At 41.4% G+C, this 14086-nt stretch overlaps 2 protein-coding genes across 3 annotated transcripts in view; one reads left to right on the forward strand and one right to left on the reverse strand.

Annotated features, from left to right (window-relative positions):
* Positions 1–1209: 1209 nt before the first annotated feature.
* On the reverse strand, positions 1210–13165 carry slc25a16 (solute carrier family 25 member 16). 2 transcript variants are annotated; one of them, XM_021580850.3, is made up of 9 exons: positions 12389–13165; positions 11827–11961; positions 7621–7713; positions 7164–7361; positions 6863–6984; positions 6670–6736; positions 6421–6583; positions 6190–6258; positions 1210–3795 (listed from the first exon to the last, which is right to left on the reverse strand). In XM_021580850.3, the coding sequence occupies exons 2-9, from the start codon at positions 11921–11923 to the stop codon at positions 3639–3641; spliced, it is 966 nt and encodes a 321-aa protein (XP_021436525.1). In that variant the 5' UTR covers positions 11924–11961; positions 12389–13165; the 3' UTR covers positions 1210–3638. The 2 variants fall into 2 exon arrangements, with proteins under 2 accessions (XP_021436525.1, XP_021436524.1); XM_021580849.3 differs by having other exon boundaries at positions 12437–13120.
* Positions 13101–14086, forward strand: part of LOC110502641 (methylcytosine dioxygenase TET3) — a 48308-nt gene continuing 47322 nt past the window's right edge. The window contains exon 1 of the mRNA XM_021580846.3: positions 13101–13404. The gene's annotated coding sequence lies outside the window, so the exon portion shown is untranslated. The remainder of the gene's footprint in view (positions 13405–14086) is intronic.

Here is a 14086-nt window from a genome sequence, read left to right on the forward strand (position 1 = left end):
GGAAGACGGGTTTAAAGTTGTATTTACAGTTTTACTGCAATATATAAATTGCAAAAATAGTTTGTTCAATTTAAAGTAAATAAGGCACATTATCTTGAAAAATAAAAAATAAATAAAAAGGGTTCTCAGTCTTAAGTATTATATCTTACAGAAATGAATTAAAGTAAAATTAGCATATTTAGAACAAAAATTAGGCTCTGCTCCACTACCTATTGTTTCTGCAGCGAGGATTCACCTTCTTCTTTGACTTAAAAAAAAAAAAAAAATGATACCAGTATGCAAAAGAGGGAGCCAAATGAACAGTTCTCTCACTGACGCGATTCGGTACACTGACTTGTCACACTCCATTTTGCGCCACTATCTGGAAAGTCCCGACATGGACTTCATATCCTAGGAAAATACAAACGAGATCTTTGGTTACCTTGTCCAGGAGCGATCCCATGAACATAACTACGTTGTATGATTTATGCATTTCAAAGGGATATAGGTGATCACTTTTATTCAGTCAGTTTGACACGTCAACATTTGCTGTTCGGTCGTCAATCAAAGCACGGTAAATAGCCTATGCATCACGATTCCGTGGCTGGCTATAGGAAACACACAAAATAAAATTGGCAAGAAAACAATAATTAAGCTCAGTGGATTTCGACTCATCGTTACCACGATGAAGGCGCATCTTGTTATCTGTAAAGAAATTTGACTTCAAATCAACCACAGCGCACACAAATCCCACAGGTACCTGGAGGTGAGACAGACAGCAGATTGCCAAACCAGCAGTGTTTCCCTGTCATCGCTCACATTGTGACTGACAAGCGCCTGTCCTATCAATATTGTTCATTCTTGCGCAGCGTTTCCCAAACTCGGTCCTGGGTATGTTTTGGTTTTTGCCCCTGCACTACACAGCAGATTAAATAATCAAAGCTTAATGATTTGTTTATTATTTGAATCAGCTGTGCAGTGCAAAAAACTAAATGTGCACCCCTTGGGGACCCAATGACAGAGTTTGGGCAACACTGTTCTAGTGGGAGAGGGACTTTTCTGAATAGCGAATTTAAACTTTTATTAATCAAAAATAGCAGTTATTTTTTTAAGTGGAATAAGTCTGGGAAAACAATGTGCCTACCAGTAAGTAGCTTTTACCTATCCAGCTCGTTCAGTGCAGGTGACGGAAAGTACAGTAGATGGGGAAAGGAAGTGACTTGAGACCAGTGAGATGTGCATTATGATTCTTATGATTTCCTTACATCATTTTGCTAAACAAGAGAAGAACAGAGCATATTGTCATGAAGCACTAGTACTGACATCAGATCTTATTCATTATGATCGAAAAGGCTAAACTGACACTTCATGAATACGGGTACAGAACACAGATGCTGCACAATGTACATTCAAACCAAGAGGAAAATGACATATCCAAAGTCATCATGATGATACATGGACAGATCAGAATACATACGTCGCTGTAGTAGTGGTTATGAAGGCTTCAGCATGGTAATGTCCAGTTATATGCAGGGCAGGCTACAAATGATCGTTGACGGTAAACGTATTACTGACTCATTGTGGACACCTTGTGGCCACACAGTCACACTACACTTTCATAAATAAACACAAAAAAGCCAAAGGCTCCAACGTGCTAGTTTTTCCCCCCCTTGAAGTACTTAACTCAGGTTTCCATTTGGGTGCTTAAACCACATAGCAACTCTTACATAGGATACATTATATAGCACATCTTTTAATACTAGTGTCTAGATCAGTAGCTGACAAATGCTTTCTACACCCCACAACACACACCTGAACACAGGGAAATGTAGGCAAGAGGTAAAGAAAACACAACTTGTTAAAACCACCACGGTCAGCCCATAGCCTACCTCAGTTCATTGTCATCTCACAGGAACAATATCAAAATCATCCAAATGGAATTTCTGGGAAAGTTGGATTTTGCAACCCTGCTAGACCCTTTCCTCAACGGATATCCTCTTCGGGTAGGTACACAGCATCATTAGCCCGAGAACATGACTTTCTGCACGCTACACCACTGCCTTGTACACAACATTGTCACGTCGTAGCCAATGACAAGCTGGCCTGGTTAAAGTAAAAACTGACTGGCAGCCATGGTTATGTCCAAGATGATGCCCTTTTCCCTATATAGTGCACTACTTTAGGCCAGAGCCTGACTGGTGCACTATATAGGGAATAGGGTGGCATTTCAGACACTATGTGTCCTATGTCTCTGTTGCAATTAGATATATATCTATCTATATAGATCTGTTAGTTACACGGGTAAAAGATTGGCAAAGTGCACAGAGGCTTTGTGGATAGGAACACAATACATAAATAGCAACTTGTATACAACAAGGCATTGGACCCCAAACCTGCACAGTAGAGAAGAGACTTACTACACACTAAACCCTGAATGGACACAAACACGTCAACACCAAAGACAACACTCCTACAGATACACACCATATCTGTTAAACTGCATGCGGAAAACCTGTTTCAATGTCCGACAATAAGACTTTTGGGAGACCATCAAAATAATATCATTTGATGTTCAGTTTTGAACAAACTGAATGTGATGTTTTGGGATTTTATCATTTGGATTCTACTAAACTCAGGATGCTCAAAAAGCACAGTTCTGTGTTAAACACAAGCTTGGGGAGAGTGTTCTTAATTCTCATAAAATGTAGGAGTTGTCCTATAACTCTTATAAAAACGGACATATTACACATTTAAATCCTTGTCTCATTATTTTATGTGTCTAGGTTTGTACTCACAAGTGTCAGGTAGGTACATGAGGAAAAGAAGACCTCCGATTATGTTAAGGCAGATTGCCCAGTGTGACTTTCCCCTCCGTTATTGTCTGCGTGACTTCTTAGGTAGGGTGGGAGGCAGTGTACAGAATTGGGTTGCTATGCCATTACCAACGACAGTTGTTAGGGGTTCATTGCACATAGCCACTCATCGAAGCAGAGGGAGTCATTGTCCATAGGTATCCATGGCAATAGTTGCCGGGGTGTTGTCCACAGCCACAGGTTGGGCGGTTTTAGAACGACATAAGAGGGAGAATCACAAAAGCAGGAGCTGAGAACAGACAGGGGCACTGGATTGGCACTTCCAGTTGTTTGAGGCATTGCCATGGGGCCCAGTGCCTTCATCTGCTTTCCGACTGGGACAAAGAGCGACTGGGCTCAGCGTGGCTCCAGTGGCTGAGCCTCAATGGCCTCCTCTGGTAGCAGAGGTCAATACCTCCAAGCGGAAGCCAACCTCCTTAAAACAGAAAAGGTTAACTAGGGTAAATTAACACATCTAATAAGGAATATTCAGAGCACTGAAAGACGTTCAGAAAAATGTTGTCCAATTTATAGTTCCCCGGTCAGGTTGTGTTGAGATGCAGGGAGTTCCTAAGGAAGTTCCCCGGTCAGGTTGTGTTGAGATGCAGGGAGTTCCTAAGGAAGTTCTTAAACATCTCAGAATGTATAGCCCCAGTGATTGCTCTTGGTCAGGTTGTTTTGAGATAGACCGCTACTAGAGATCTTTTGCTCTCTAAACGTTTGAGTGTTTAGCCTTAGTGAACGTGCCCCAATCCAGCTAGGCAGAGATGAAGGGTGGAGTTGGATGGATGGGGAGGGAGGGAGCAGCTAGTTGAGGTGGAGGGTTTGCTTCATGAACTCATAGGTGGTGAAGGCCACAGCCTGAGAGGGCACACAGCGGATGTAGTTGAGAGACAGCCCTCTGTACAGACCCTTCTTCATCCCATACTGACTGTACACATACTTCAGAGTCTTGGTCAGGGTACTGTAGAGGGAGACAAGTAGGAAGACAAAGTTACTCTTTATTTTACAGTGCGGGGCTTACCAGGTACTTATCAATTACATTGTAATATGTTCACTCATAATATAACATTTTGCCCCCCCCCCAAAAAAATCTATTTGTTAAAGACGTTCAGAATAGGTTATCCTGCCAGTGCCAGTCTGTTTCGGCATTCTAAACCTCAAAGACAGAGCTGTTTAATACAGACACAGTACACAGGCTCGGGACTGACATCATCTAAAATACAAGATCTCATTGTATGGAGTAGAATATAGTAACTCAGTCTTACTCTAAGTGAGTAGTCTATTCTTGCCCTGACAACCCAGAGGTTGTCCACCTCTAGAAAATCATTATTACGAGGATAAATTCTAGAAGCATAGTGTCAGGTGGTGAAGTATTTCTACTGCCACTGTGAAGCAGGCAAACTGTGAAAGGCATGTCTGGTACAAAGCTGTAGTCTTCTGGAAGACCAACTAGGGCTTAGGACTCAATAATACACTCCACAAAACTCAAACAGGGTCCAGGGTAGTATCCAGATTTCCATACCGTTCCTGTACCATACTGGGCTATGCGGTATAACCACCAGTGCACACAAGGGGTGTTATTTTTTCCCAAACTAAAATAAATAAATATTTATAGACAGTCAAAAGTTTGGATACACCTACTCATTTCCGTGTTTTTCTTTATTTTACTCTTTTCTACATTGTAGAATAATAGTGAAGACATCAACAGTATGAAATAATACATACGGAACCAGAGTGAAGTATTCACACCCCTGAGTCAATACTTTGTAGAAGCACCTTTGGCCAGCGATTACAACTGAGTCTTTCTGGGTAAGTCTCTAAGAGCTTTCCACACCTGGATTGTGCAACATTGGCCCATTATTCTTTTCAAAATTCTTCAATCTCTCAAATTGGTTGTTGGTCATTGCTAGACAACCGTTTTCAGGTCTTTCAGATTACAAGTATACCATAACATGATGCTGCCACCACTGTTCTTGAAAATATGGAGAGTGGTACTCAGTAATGTGTTGTATTTGCCCCAAACTTAACACTTTGTATTTAGGAGAAACATTTCTTTTCCACACATTTTTCAGTATTACTTTAGTGCCTTGTTGCAAACAGGATGCATGTTTTGAAACATTTTTATTCTGTACAGGTCTCCTTTTCACTCTGTCAATTAGGTTACTATTGTGGAGTAAGTACAATGTTGTTGACACATCCTCAGTCTATCACAGCCATTAAAGTTGAACTGTTTTAAAGTTAATATTGGCCTCATGGTAAAATCACTGAGTGGTTTCCTTCCTCTCCGGCAACTGAGTTAGGAAGGACGCCTTTATCTTTGTAGTGACTGTCTATTTATTTACCATCCAAAGTGTAATTAATAACTTCAGAATGCGCAACGGGATATTCAATGTCTACTTTACCCATCTACCAATTGGTGCCCTTCTTTGCGAGACATTGGAAAACTTCCCTGGTCTTTGTGGTTGAATCTGTGTTTGATATTCACTCCTCGACTGAGGTACCTTACAGATAATTGTATGTATGGGGTACAGAGATGAGGTAGTCATTCAAAAATCATGTTAAACACTATTATTGCACAAAGAGGCAGTCCAAGCTATTTATTATGTGACTTGTAAAGCAAATATTTACTCTTGAACCTAGGTCCTGAACACAACAAAATGTGGAAAAAGTCAAGGTGCGTGAATACTTTGAAAGCACTAGCAAAGTACTAGTGAATTCCCAAAGCGGACGTTAGCTAAATGCCAACAAGATCAAGCAAACATAATGTGATTGGAAGGACAAAGAACCCAGCTCATACAACTATCTCAAAAGGCTACTCACACTTGATCTAGGAGGGGATGATTGTCTCCGCTGTAACCAACAAGCAAGATCTTGCAAGCTAGCCACCTATAGCTAGCAAGTTAGCAAACCAAATGCATGGCTGAAGCCCTGACTGGAGAATTAGATAGTTAACATAAAGTTATAAGATATTTCGCTGGCAAATATTAGTAGTGAATTTCAAGTGTAACTTGATCACCTCTCTTTCTTCTGCTGAACAACAGTGGATCATCACATCACAAAACCTCAATTGTATCCATGTAGCTCTTTGTAGACAAACATACTATGTGACTGGTTCAATTGACATTATGAATAAAAATGTAAATAATAGAAATTGGGAAGGGTATTGAAAATCATACAGCTATTTCAAAGTACCCCAGTATACGGTATATCCAGTACACCCCCTAAGTCTAGTCCAGGGTACTTTTGCCTTTTAGAATTGGATTATATGGAAAGAGAAACCTGATCCTAGATCAGCATTTCATTTTGTAATACGAGCTCTAGGTTTGGTGAGGAAGGGATAAATGGTGCCACTTACAGACATTTGTCCGAATCAGGAAGTACCACTCCTAACTGCATCCTTCTCCTGGCAACATCTAGAGGATAGCTGGGAGAGGAGACGGGGAAGAGAAGGGGGGGACAGAAAGAGAGTGCAAATGAGTTAACCAACCAATTAACCACCCCTCCACAGAGCAGTTGACATAGGTCTTTAAAATCCAATGAATCCATCAGTCAAACACCCAATCAATCAGTCAATCAATCAACCTACGAAATGGTCTGTGCGATAGCTCCAGCCACCCCTCCACAGAGCAGGTTGACATGGGTCTTCAGCACCATCACCTCTGGGTTGTCTGAGGACGGTCGCCCCAGTAGCTCTGGGAAGTGGGCCAGACCTAGACTCTTCAGCGTGCCGAAGGTAAAGAACGAGAACCCTGGAGGATGGAGGGCAGAAGAAATGAGGCCCACAAAACTCAACAGAAAGTTCTTGACAACACTGTGTGTGTGTGTGCATGGTCACCTGCATATGGAGCCATGCCTATAAGGGTTGGGATGAGACCTTTGTAGAAGCCAGGGATGCCTCCTTCCTTTAAAAAGAGAACACCAACAGCTGAGCCTCAACTCAAGATACACACAAACACAGGAGGGAAACTTGCACACCGCGCTCAAATTACAGGTATAATTTTAAACTGAGAGGAACAAATAAAAGGCACCTTTAGGTATATCGTCTGAAAGGCATTTCCGATGCCTGTGTAGCGATGGTGTCCTTTCACCTGATATGCCAGACGGGCTCTTATCACATCCAGAGGGTACGTACATATCACTGCTGTCATCCCTAAGCAACACAACAACATGGTCAGATACAACAACAGTTAAGTATGTTGTATCTACTGTGGAAACTATTGTTGTTGAAAAGGAATCAGGAATTCCTCAATCAGGAATGAGGAAGTATCTTCTCTGCATTATACAGGCCTCCTATTGTCTTTTTTGGATTCTTCCCACTGATCCTCTCACCTGCCATAGAACCGGCCATTAGCCTGTGGATGTGTCCAGAGATGCCCAGCTGTTTACTGAGGATCTTCTTGTATTTGTCGAAGGCCATGAACTGGATGGCTCCGTAGGGGAATATCCTGACCATCATAGCCCCATTGCCTTTATACAGCCCCAGGTAACCCTCCTTCTTTGGCACAGCACGGAGAGTGGCTACCACTCCTACAGGAGAGAGAGGAGAGGGAAGGGAGAGAGAGAAAAGGACAAAAAGAAGAAAGATCAGTGTGATGTCATTGCTTAGTTTCCGGTGCCATCTGGTGTAAGATAAAACATCTCTGATTAATTAAACGGGACATGACACAACATTTACATGGGAGGGGGAATACATCAGTGGCACTGACAAACCAATTGACAACCAACAGACATGTTTACAGGAAGAGGAACACTCCATTTCAGAACAGCAGAGTTATCCAAACCATACCCAGATCTTTGTAGTGGGGGCTATGGGCTTGCAGTAGGATCTTTACTCTGTCCAGAGGAGCAATGGTGGACTTGGCACAGCATCCAGCTACACCTAAACACACCCAGAGAGATACAGACACCCACAACATGAGCATCTCTGAGCTGGACTGAGTAAAATAAACATTAAATTATTCTGCAGATAATTATCTGTTAGATGCTTGTTTGCTAAAACGGGAATCTAGACGCATTAGCTTGAATTGGTGCATATTACACGGAACACAAAAAGCTTTTTTCTCTCAAATTGTGCACACATTTGTTTACATCCTCTGTTAGTGAGCATTTCTCCTTAGCCAAGATAATCCATCCACCTGACAGGTGTGAAATATCAAGAAGATGATTAAACAGCATGATCATTACACAGGTGCACCTTGTCCTGGGGACAATAAAAGGCTACTCTAAAATGTGCAGATTTATCACACAACACAATGCCACTGATGTTTCAAGTTGAGGGAGCGTTCAATTGGCACGCTGACTGCAGGAATGCCCACCAGAGCTATTGCCAGATAAATTATCAATACATTTTCTACCACAAAACTGTCTCCAATGATGTTTTAAAGAATTTGGCAGTAAGTTCAACCGGCCCTTTTGTGGGGGAAAACTTATTCTGAGTGGGTGGGCTTATGCTCTCCAAGGCCCACCCATGGCTGCAACCCTGCCCAGTCATGTGAAATCCATAGAGTAGGGCCTAATGAATTTATTTTAATGAACCGTAACTCAGTAAAATCTTTGAAATTGTTGCATGTTGCATTTATATTTTTGCTCACTATAGATCACTTTGGACTTGTCGTGAAGTTTCTGGTCATGGATCAAGTTGGCCCATGAAATTGAGAGTGGATCTAAATGTTTTTCCTCAAGCCTGGACTATCGGACCATGATCTTATTACGTTTCCAATCGCAACAAATAATTTGGTTGGACACCAACCAAGGACTATCAAAAGCTGCGCTGTAAATTCTCAGAAAACAGTAGTTAAGATGGAGAGAAGTCTGTCCATAATAAAGCGCTGTTCTGCCTTTTAGTTTTGTCGCACCTGGACTACTGTTCAGTTGTGTGGTCAGGTGCCACAAAGAGGGACCTCGGCAATTGGCTCAGAACAGGGCAGCACGACTGGCCCTAAATATACATGGAGAGCTAACATTAATAATATGCATGTCAATCTCTCAAGGCTCAAAGTGGAGAAGAGATTGACTTCATCACTACTTGTTTTTGTAAGAAGTGTTGACATGCTGAATGCACCAAGCTGTCTGTTTAAACTACTAGAACACAGCTCAGACACCCATTCATACCCCACAAGACATGTCACCAGAGGTCTCTTCACAAATCGCCAAGTGAACAGACTATGGGAGGCGCACAGGACTACAAGGAACTAAAATTTCACATCAGGTAACTGATGCAAGCAGTAGAATCAGATGGTTTTTTCAAACAGATAAAAAGACGATTATGGAACAGTGGAGACTGAAGACACACACTGTACACATACATGGATTTTGTAATGTAGATATTCGGGCTCCCGAGTGGTGCAGCGGTTTAAGGCACTGCATCTCAGTGCAACAGCTGTCACTACAGTCCCTGGTTTGAATCCAGGCTGTATCACATCCGACCATGATTGGGAGTCCCATAGGGTGGGGTACAATTGGCCCAGTGACGTCCAGGTTTGGCCACCATTGTAAATAGGGTAGGCCATCATTGTAAATAAGAATTTGTTCTTAACAGACTTGCCTAGTTAAATAAAGGATCAATTAAAATATATATAATAAAGGTTCAATTAAAATATAAATAATAATAATAAGTGATAGAGTAGTGGCCTGAGGGTACATACTTAATGTGTTGTGAAAAGTTATGAAATGTAATATTTGTATATACCTGCCTTAATGTAGCAGCAGCTAATGGGGATCCTTAATAAAATACAAAGATTCCTAGATTCCCTTCCAGACTCCCTTCACCTACCCAAGGACATTAGAGTACAAAAATCTGTTAACCACCTAACTGAGGATCTAAATTAACCATGCATAATACCCTAGATGCGGTCGAACCTGCTAAAAACAAAAACAAATTGTCACAAAAAACTAGCTCATTGGTATACAGAAAATACCTGAGCCCTGAAACAAGCTTCCAAAAAATTGGAATGGAAATTGCGCAACACCAAATTGTCAAGTCAAATCCAACTAGCTTGGAAGGACAGTACCATGCAATATCGAATAGCTCTCACTGCTGCTCGACCGACCTACTTTTCCAACCTGATTGTAGAGAATAAAACAACGATAAATTAAATGTTTTAAACTGTCGCAAAGCTAACAAAAAAGCAGCAGTGATACATTCATTAACTCCTTTGACAGAAAAATAAATTGTAATCCAACCTCGTAACATAACAAAATGTGAAAAAAGTTAAGGGATGTAAATACTTTATGAAGGCTACAACCTTTTGTCTGTTGTAATGGATATTGCAGTTGCACAAGCAGGACGCAGTCCCTACACTTGACACATTTCGTGTGATGCTGTAAGATCATCTTTACAGCTGCTGCCATATATTAGTTCCTGAAAAAAGAACACTACATGACTGCCTGTCTGCCTAAAAAGAGTCTGACAATTGGCAAGTTCGTTTTGCGTCGCCCTGTGCCATAGTTATGCCATATATGCTGATATCGTGGAGAGAGTAAAAAGCTGCATGTAACTCAGCAGCTAAGAAGAAAATGTAATCACTAGACTGCCTGTTTGTGTCGTACTTATGTTTGTAATACTGACAACAAAGTTTGTAAGAACTCCTGAAAATATAACATGAAATAATGCTTATGCTTACTGAGGCATGGAATGCAATAGGTCGAACAGTTGCGTGTACAACATGAAGTTTGTAGGCTACATCAGTGACCAGACAAAAGCGATCAAGGAGGTGGTAGCGGCTGTGAAGCACTCAACACTGCAGCTAAGTAGGCACCGGAGTGGGAAATCGGCCAAGTAAAAATAAAAATCCTACACATGCACAGGAATATCCATATTTTTAGTCTGGGCAAACAGAGAGAAACTCTGTATCCATAGCTTCTCCATATAATTAAACAGTTCCATTTCACGTCATGCTGTTGTAACTGGTGTGAAATGGCTAGCTAGTTAGCGGGGTGCGCGCTAATAGCATTTCAATCGGTAACGTCACTGGCTCTGAGACCTTGAAGTAGTTGTTCCCCTTGCTCTGCAAGGGCTGCGGCTTTTGTGGAGTGATGGGCAACGATGCTTCATGGGAGGCAGTTGTAGATGTGTGCAGAGGGTCCCTGTTTTGAGCCCAGGTAGGGGCGAGGAGAGGGACGGAAGCTATACTGTTACAGTTATTTACTCCAGGAAAAGGGAGTGGGTTTTGTCAGGAAATCTCTGTGAATCTTCATAAACCTGTTCCAGTTATTCAACCTTTGACTGTACCTATTTAATTTCTGGATCTCTGGTGAGGTTAAACCATTATTTTAAAGCAGGGATTGCCTACTGGCGGCCCAGGGAAGGCCCTCTGACAACTCAGTCTGGGTTTTAACATACTGATGCAAGTTAGAATAGTAGAATACACAAAGTGCAATTTTGAAATTTGGTTGTGCAACAGCAGTTTCTCTCTTGTTATATCAGTCACTGATAGTCACTCAATTAGCCCATGTCAGCTAACCTTTTTTAGATTGGTAAATTAGTCTAGTGGCCAGCTATCTAAACTTAGTATTCATGGTTGAATAAATCGGCCGGGGGGCCCACATTGATTTTGTTAGTCAGTCTCACTCAGATATCATATTAAAAACTGCAAACATTTGTCTCCACTCTGGCAAAATGTGTAGGATTATAGGAAATTAGCCAATTTTCCTCTCTGACACATGTCGAAATGTGTAGAATTGCAGAAAACTTGCTTTAAAAATCCAAAATGGTCTCTATGCACCATGGCAGAATGTCTAGAATTGCACAACATTAACTAAAACAAAAAAATCTCTGCCTTCAAGAGGGGGGCTGCTAAAATGTTTTGCTCTCAATGTGGTGGTGTTGCCCATCCCTGATCTAGATTATAGTAGTCCGTTATTGCTGGACAAAAAGCATGCACGCCATGCAGTTCAGCAGTACCTGGGTTTGTGTCACTGGATGTGCACTACTGTATGTTCTGTATTGCATTTCTGTATTATAATCACTAGTTAAGTCTGCAGCCACACTTACCTCCAGCTACGAAGGAGCGGACAAAGTGATAGTCCCCCTGAGAGTGGTTGGGGATTGCAGGACGACCAGGGGTGGAGACTGCAGCCTCAGTTGCCATGGTGTGTGTGTTCAATCAGGACCCTAATGCAGCCATAACTATGGAAAGAATAAAAAAACAACCTATATATATAATTACCTTTACACCCACAATTAAAAAGGATATCACTCGACATCACAGTTGGACAGCCAATAAGACATTATTGCCTTGCCGGGGGGGGGCACATAATGATGATGAGGCATAACGTTGTATGTAACGTTAACGTCAGTTGATCACTGAAGCAAAGTATAAATCAAGACATGGTGTGGTTTGGCTAGCTAAGTAGATACTAGCCGGCTAGTCACGTATCAAAACTAAACTAGCACTAGTAGCTCGTAGTAACTGTCATTGAACGTAGCTAACGTTAGCTATCACTGAAGTCGACCTAACCGTTATCGTGTTACCGTCAGCAGATTAACTTTTAACTAGCTAGCTAAATACAATTTTCAATCTACCATTGAATGGACTGTTCAAACAGTTACTCACAGTTCAATCGACTGTTGCTGTATTGATAACGTATATTAGCCATCTTACCCGCTGCAAGGTCAACACTGTCAGATGAACGAACGTTGCACAATGGAGCTAGCGGGCGCGTTAGCATTTGCAGGCAGCCTCAGGCCCTTCCGGATTCCCCAAGTAAACAAACATGCTTAGCGGGCGCTCGCAGAGACAACTTCACCGAGCGACAAATCTGTTAGTTCAGTTTTCGGTCCCTGTTTTTGCAAGTCATCCGTAGCTAATTGATAGCCAAAAGTTATTAGAAAAACAGCAACAAAACCAGTTTTCTACCTGGGTTAAATGTATGAAGGGTGAAGGCACGTGTTTTTATGATCACCAACCATCGAGAGTTGCACCGGCGCATGTCAATGACGTCACTGATCAAATAAAATAAAGTGCACAATAAAACCATAAACGTGTCAATTAATAATAACATGTCAATATACTGCCCAAACACTTTATCATTTGCTAAATATTGGGTCATATAGCACTTGTGTGGAGCATGTTAGTGTTTTTAAAGGTGTTATTATTACACAGTTGTAAAACAGTTATTAACTTTAATACAGACTGTGAAGCAGAACATCAGCTTGTTTAAGGGTTGTCTAGGGTTTGAAGTAGTTTGATAGAAGTTTGATACTTATACTAATTAGAGAAAGTGGACAAACGTGAATTCCATTCCAGGTTTTCCCGATTACTCTTTACTCCAGAGCTGAGTTGACTCGAGACCATAGGTTGCATCTGGGAGAGGAGGGAGAGAGGGCTGCCCTGAAGGGATTGACACAAAAAGGATTTACGCTTTAAATTGTGTTGTATCCAGTATGGCTACATGCATGTTTTACACTATCAAAAGCCGCTTGATATAAACAATATTGCTAGATTGTGTCAATGTATCAGTGTGGTAAAGAAGAACCCGACATATTTTCCGAGGGAAACCAATACAATGAACGTCAGTGTCTAACAGGGGTGGAGTATTATTAGCGATTCAGACAGTGCAACTGTCTCTGGTATGTAAAATATTTGAGCTGCCTTTTAAAGACAACGTGTAAATAAAATCCACACCAACATCACGTAATTAGGCTATGTTCTTGGTGACATTCACGAATAGCTTAGTCAGCCATCCAATGCCACGAGTGTCAAATACTCGATATTGTTCGGACATTCGGTCAACTGCAAGAAAATCTACTCGATGCGGCAATGTTGCAAGCTGGTTACAACATTGTCATTACGCTTCCGTCCGAAATTCGTGCGGAAAAGTACTAGCCAGCGAGCCACGTTCGGTGCCGTGTAGCAACCTATACTTTTTAAAGAGCTTCCTTCACCTCTGCGTTTTAACTCTTAAAGGACGTAGCTTAAATAGAAAATAAATACCACCGTCAGGCGGAAGTAAGATCTTTGGCATATATATTGATGAATAATAAAAGCTATATATATTGCAATTAACTATTTATTTATAGGAAATTGTGTAATCTCTTACATGTGTTTACTTCACGGATAATTGCTTTGACAAGGTGTTGTAGGTTGTGAACTTGTGACGGTGTGTGCCTAGCCAAAACCAAAAATGGACTCAATTTGGCATGGCAGACCCGCGCCATTCCTTCCGTTAAGGAAGTGAGTGGGTTCACAAGGCCTGTTTATTGAAAATTATAAATTAAAAGTGAAATACATGGCTAGTAACTCGACAAGCTA

The sequence above is a fragment of the Oncorhynchus mykiss genome, chromosome 23 (genome assembly GCF_057628025.1).
Source record: "Oncorhynchus mykiss isolate SJ-2025 chromosome 23, ASM5762802v1, whole genome shotgun sequence".
Lineage (NCBI taxonomy): Eukaryota > Metazoa > Chordata > Actinopteri > Salmoniformes > Salmonidae > Oncorhynchus > Oncorhynchus mykiss.

Coding starts and splice junctions, on each gene's coding strand:
- slc25a16 (XM_021580850.3), bottom strand. CDS start 11,923: ATGGCAACTGAGGCTGCAGTCTCCACCCCTGGTCGTCCTGCAATCCCC. Junction 6,985..7,163: donor AATGGCCGGTTCTATGGCAG/GTGAGAGGATCA, acceptor TGTGTTGCTTAG/GGATGACAGCAGTGATATGT. Junction 6,584..6,669: donor AGGCATGGCTCCATATGCAG/GTGACCATGCAC, acceptor TCCATCCTCCAG/GGTTCTCGTTCTTTACCTTC.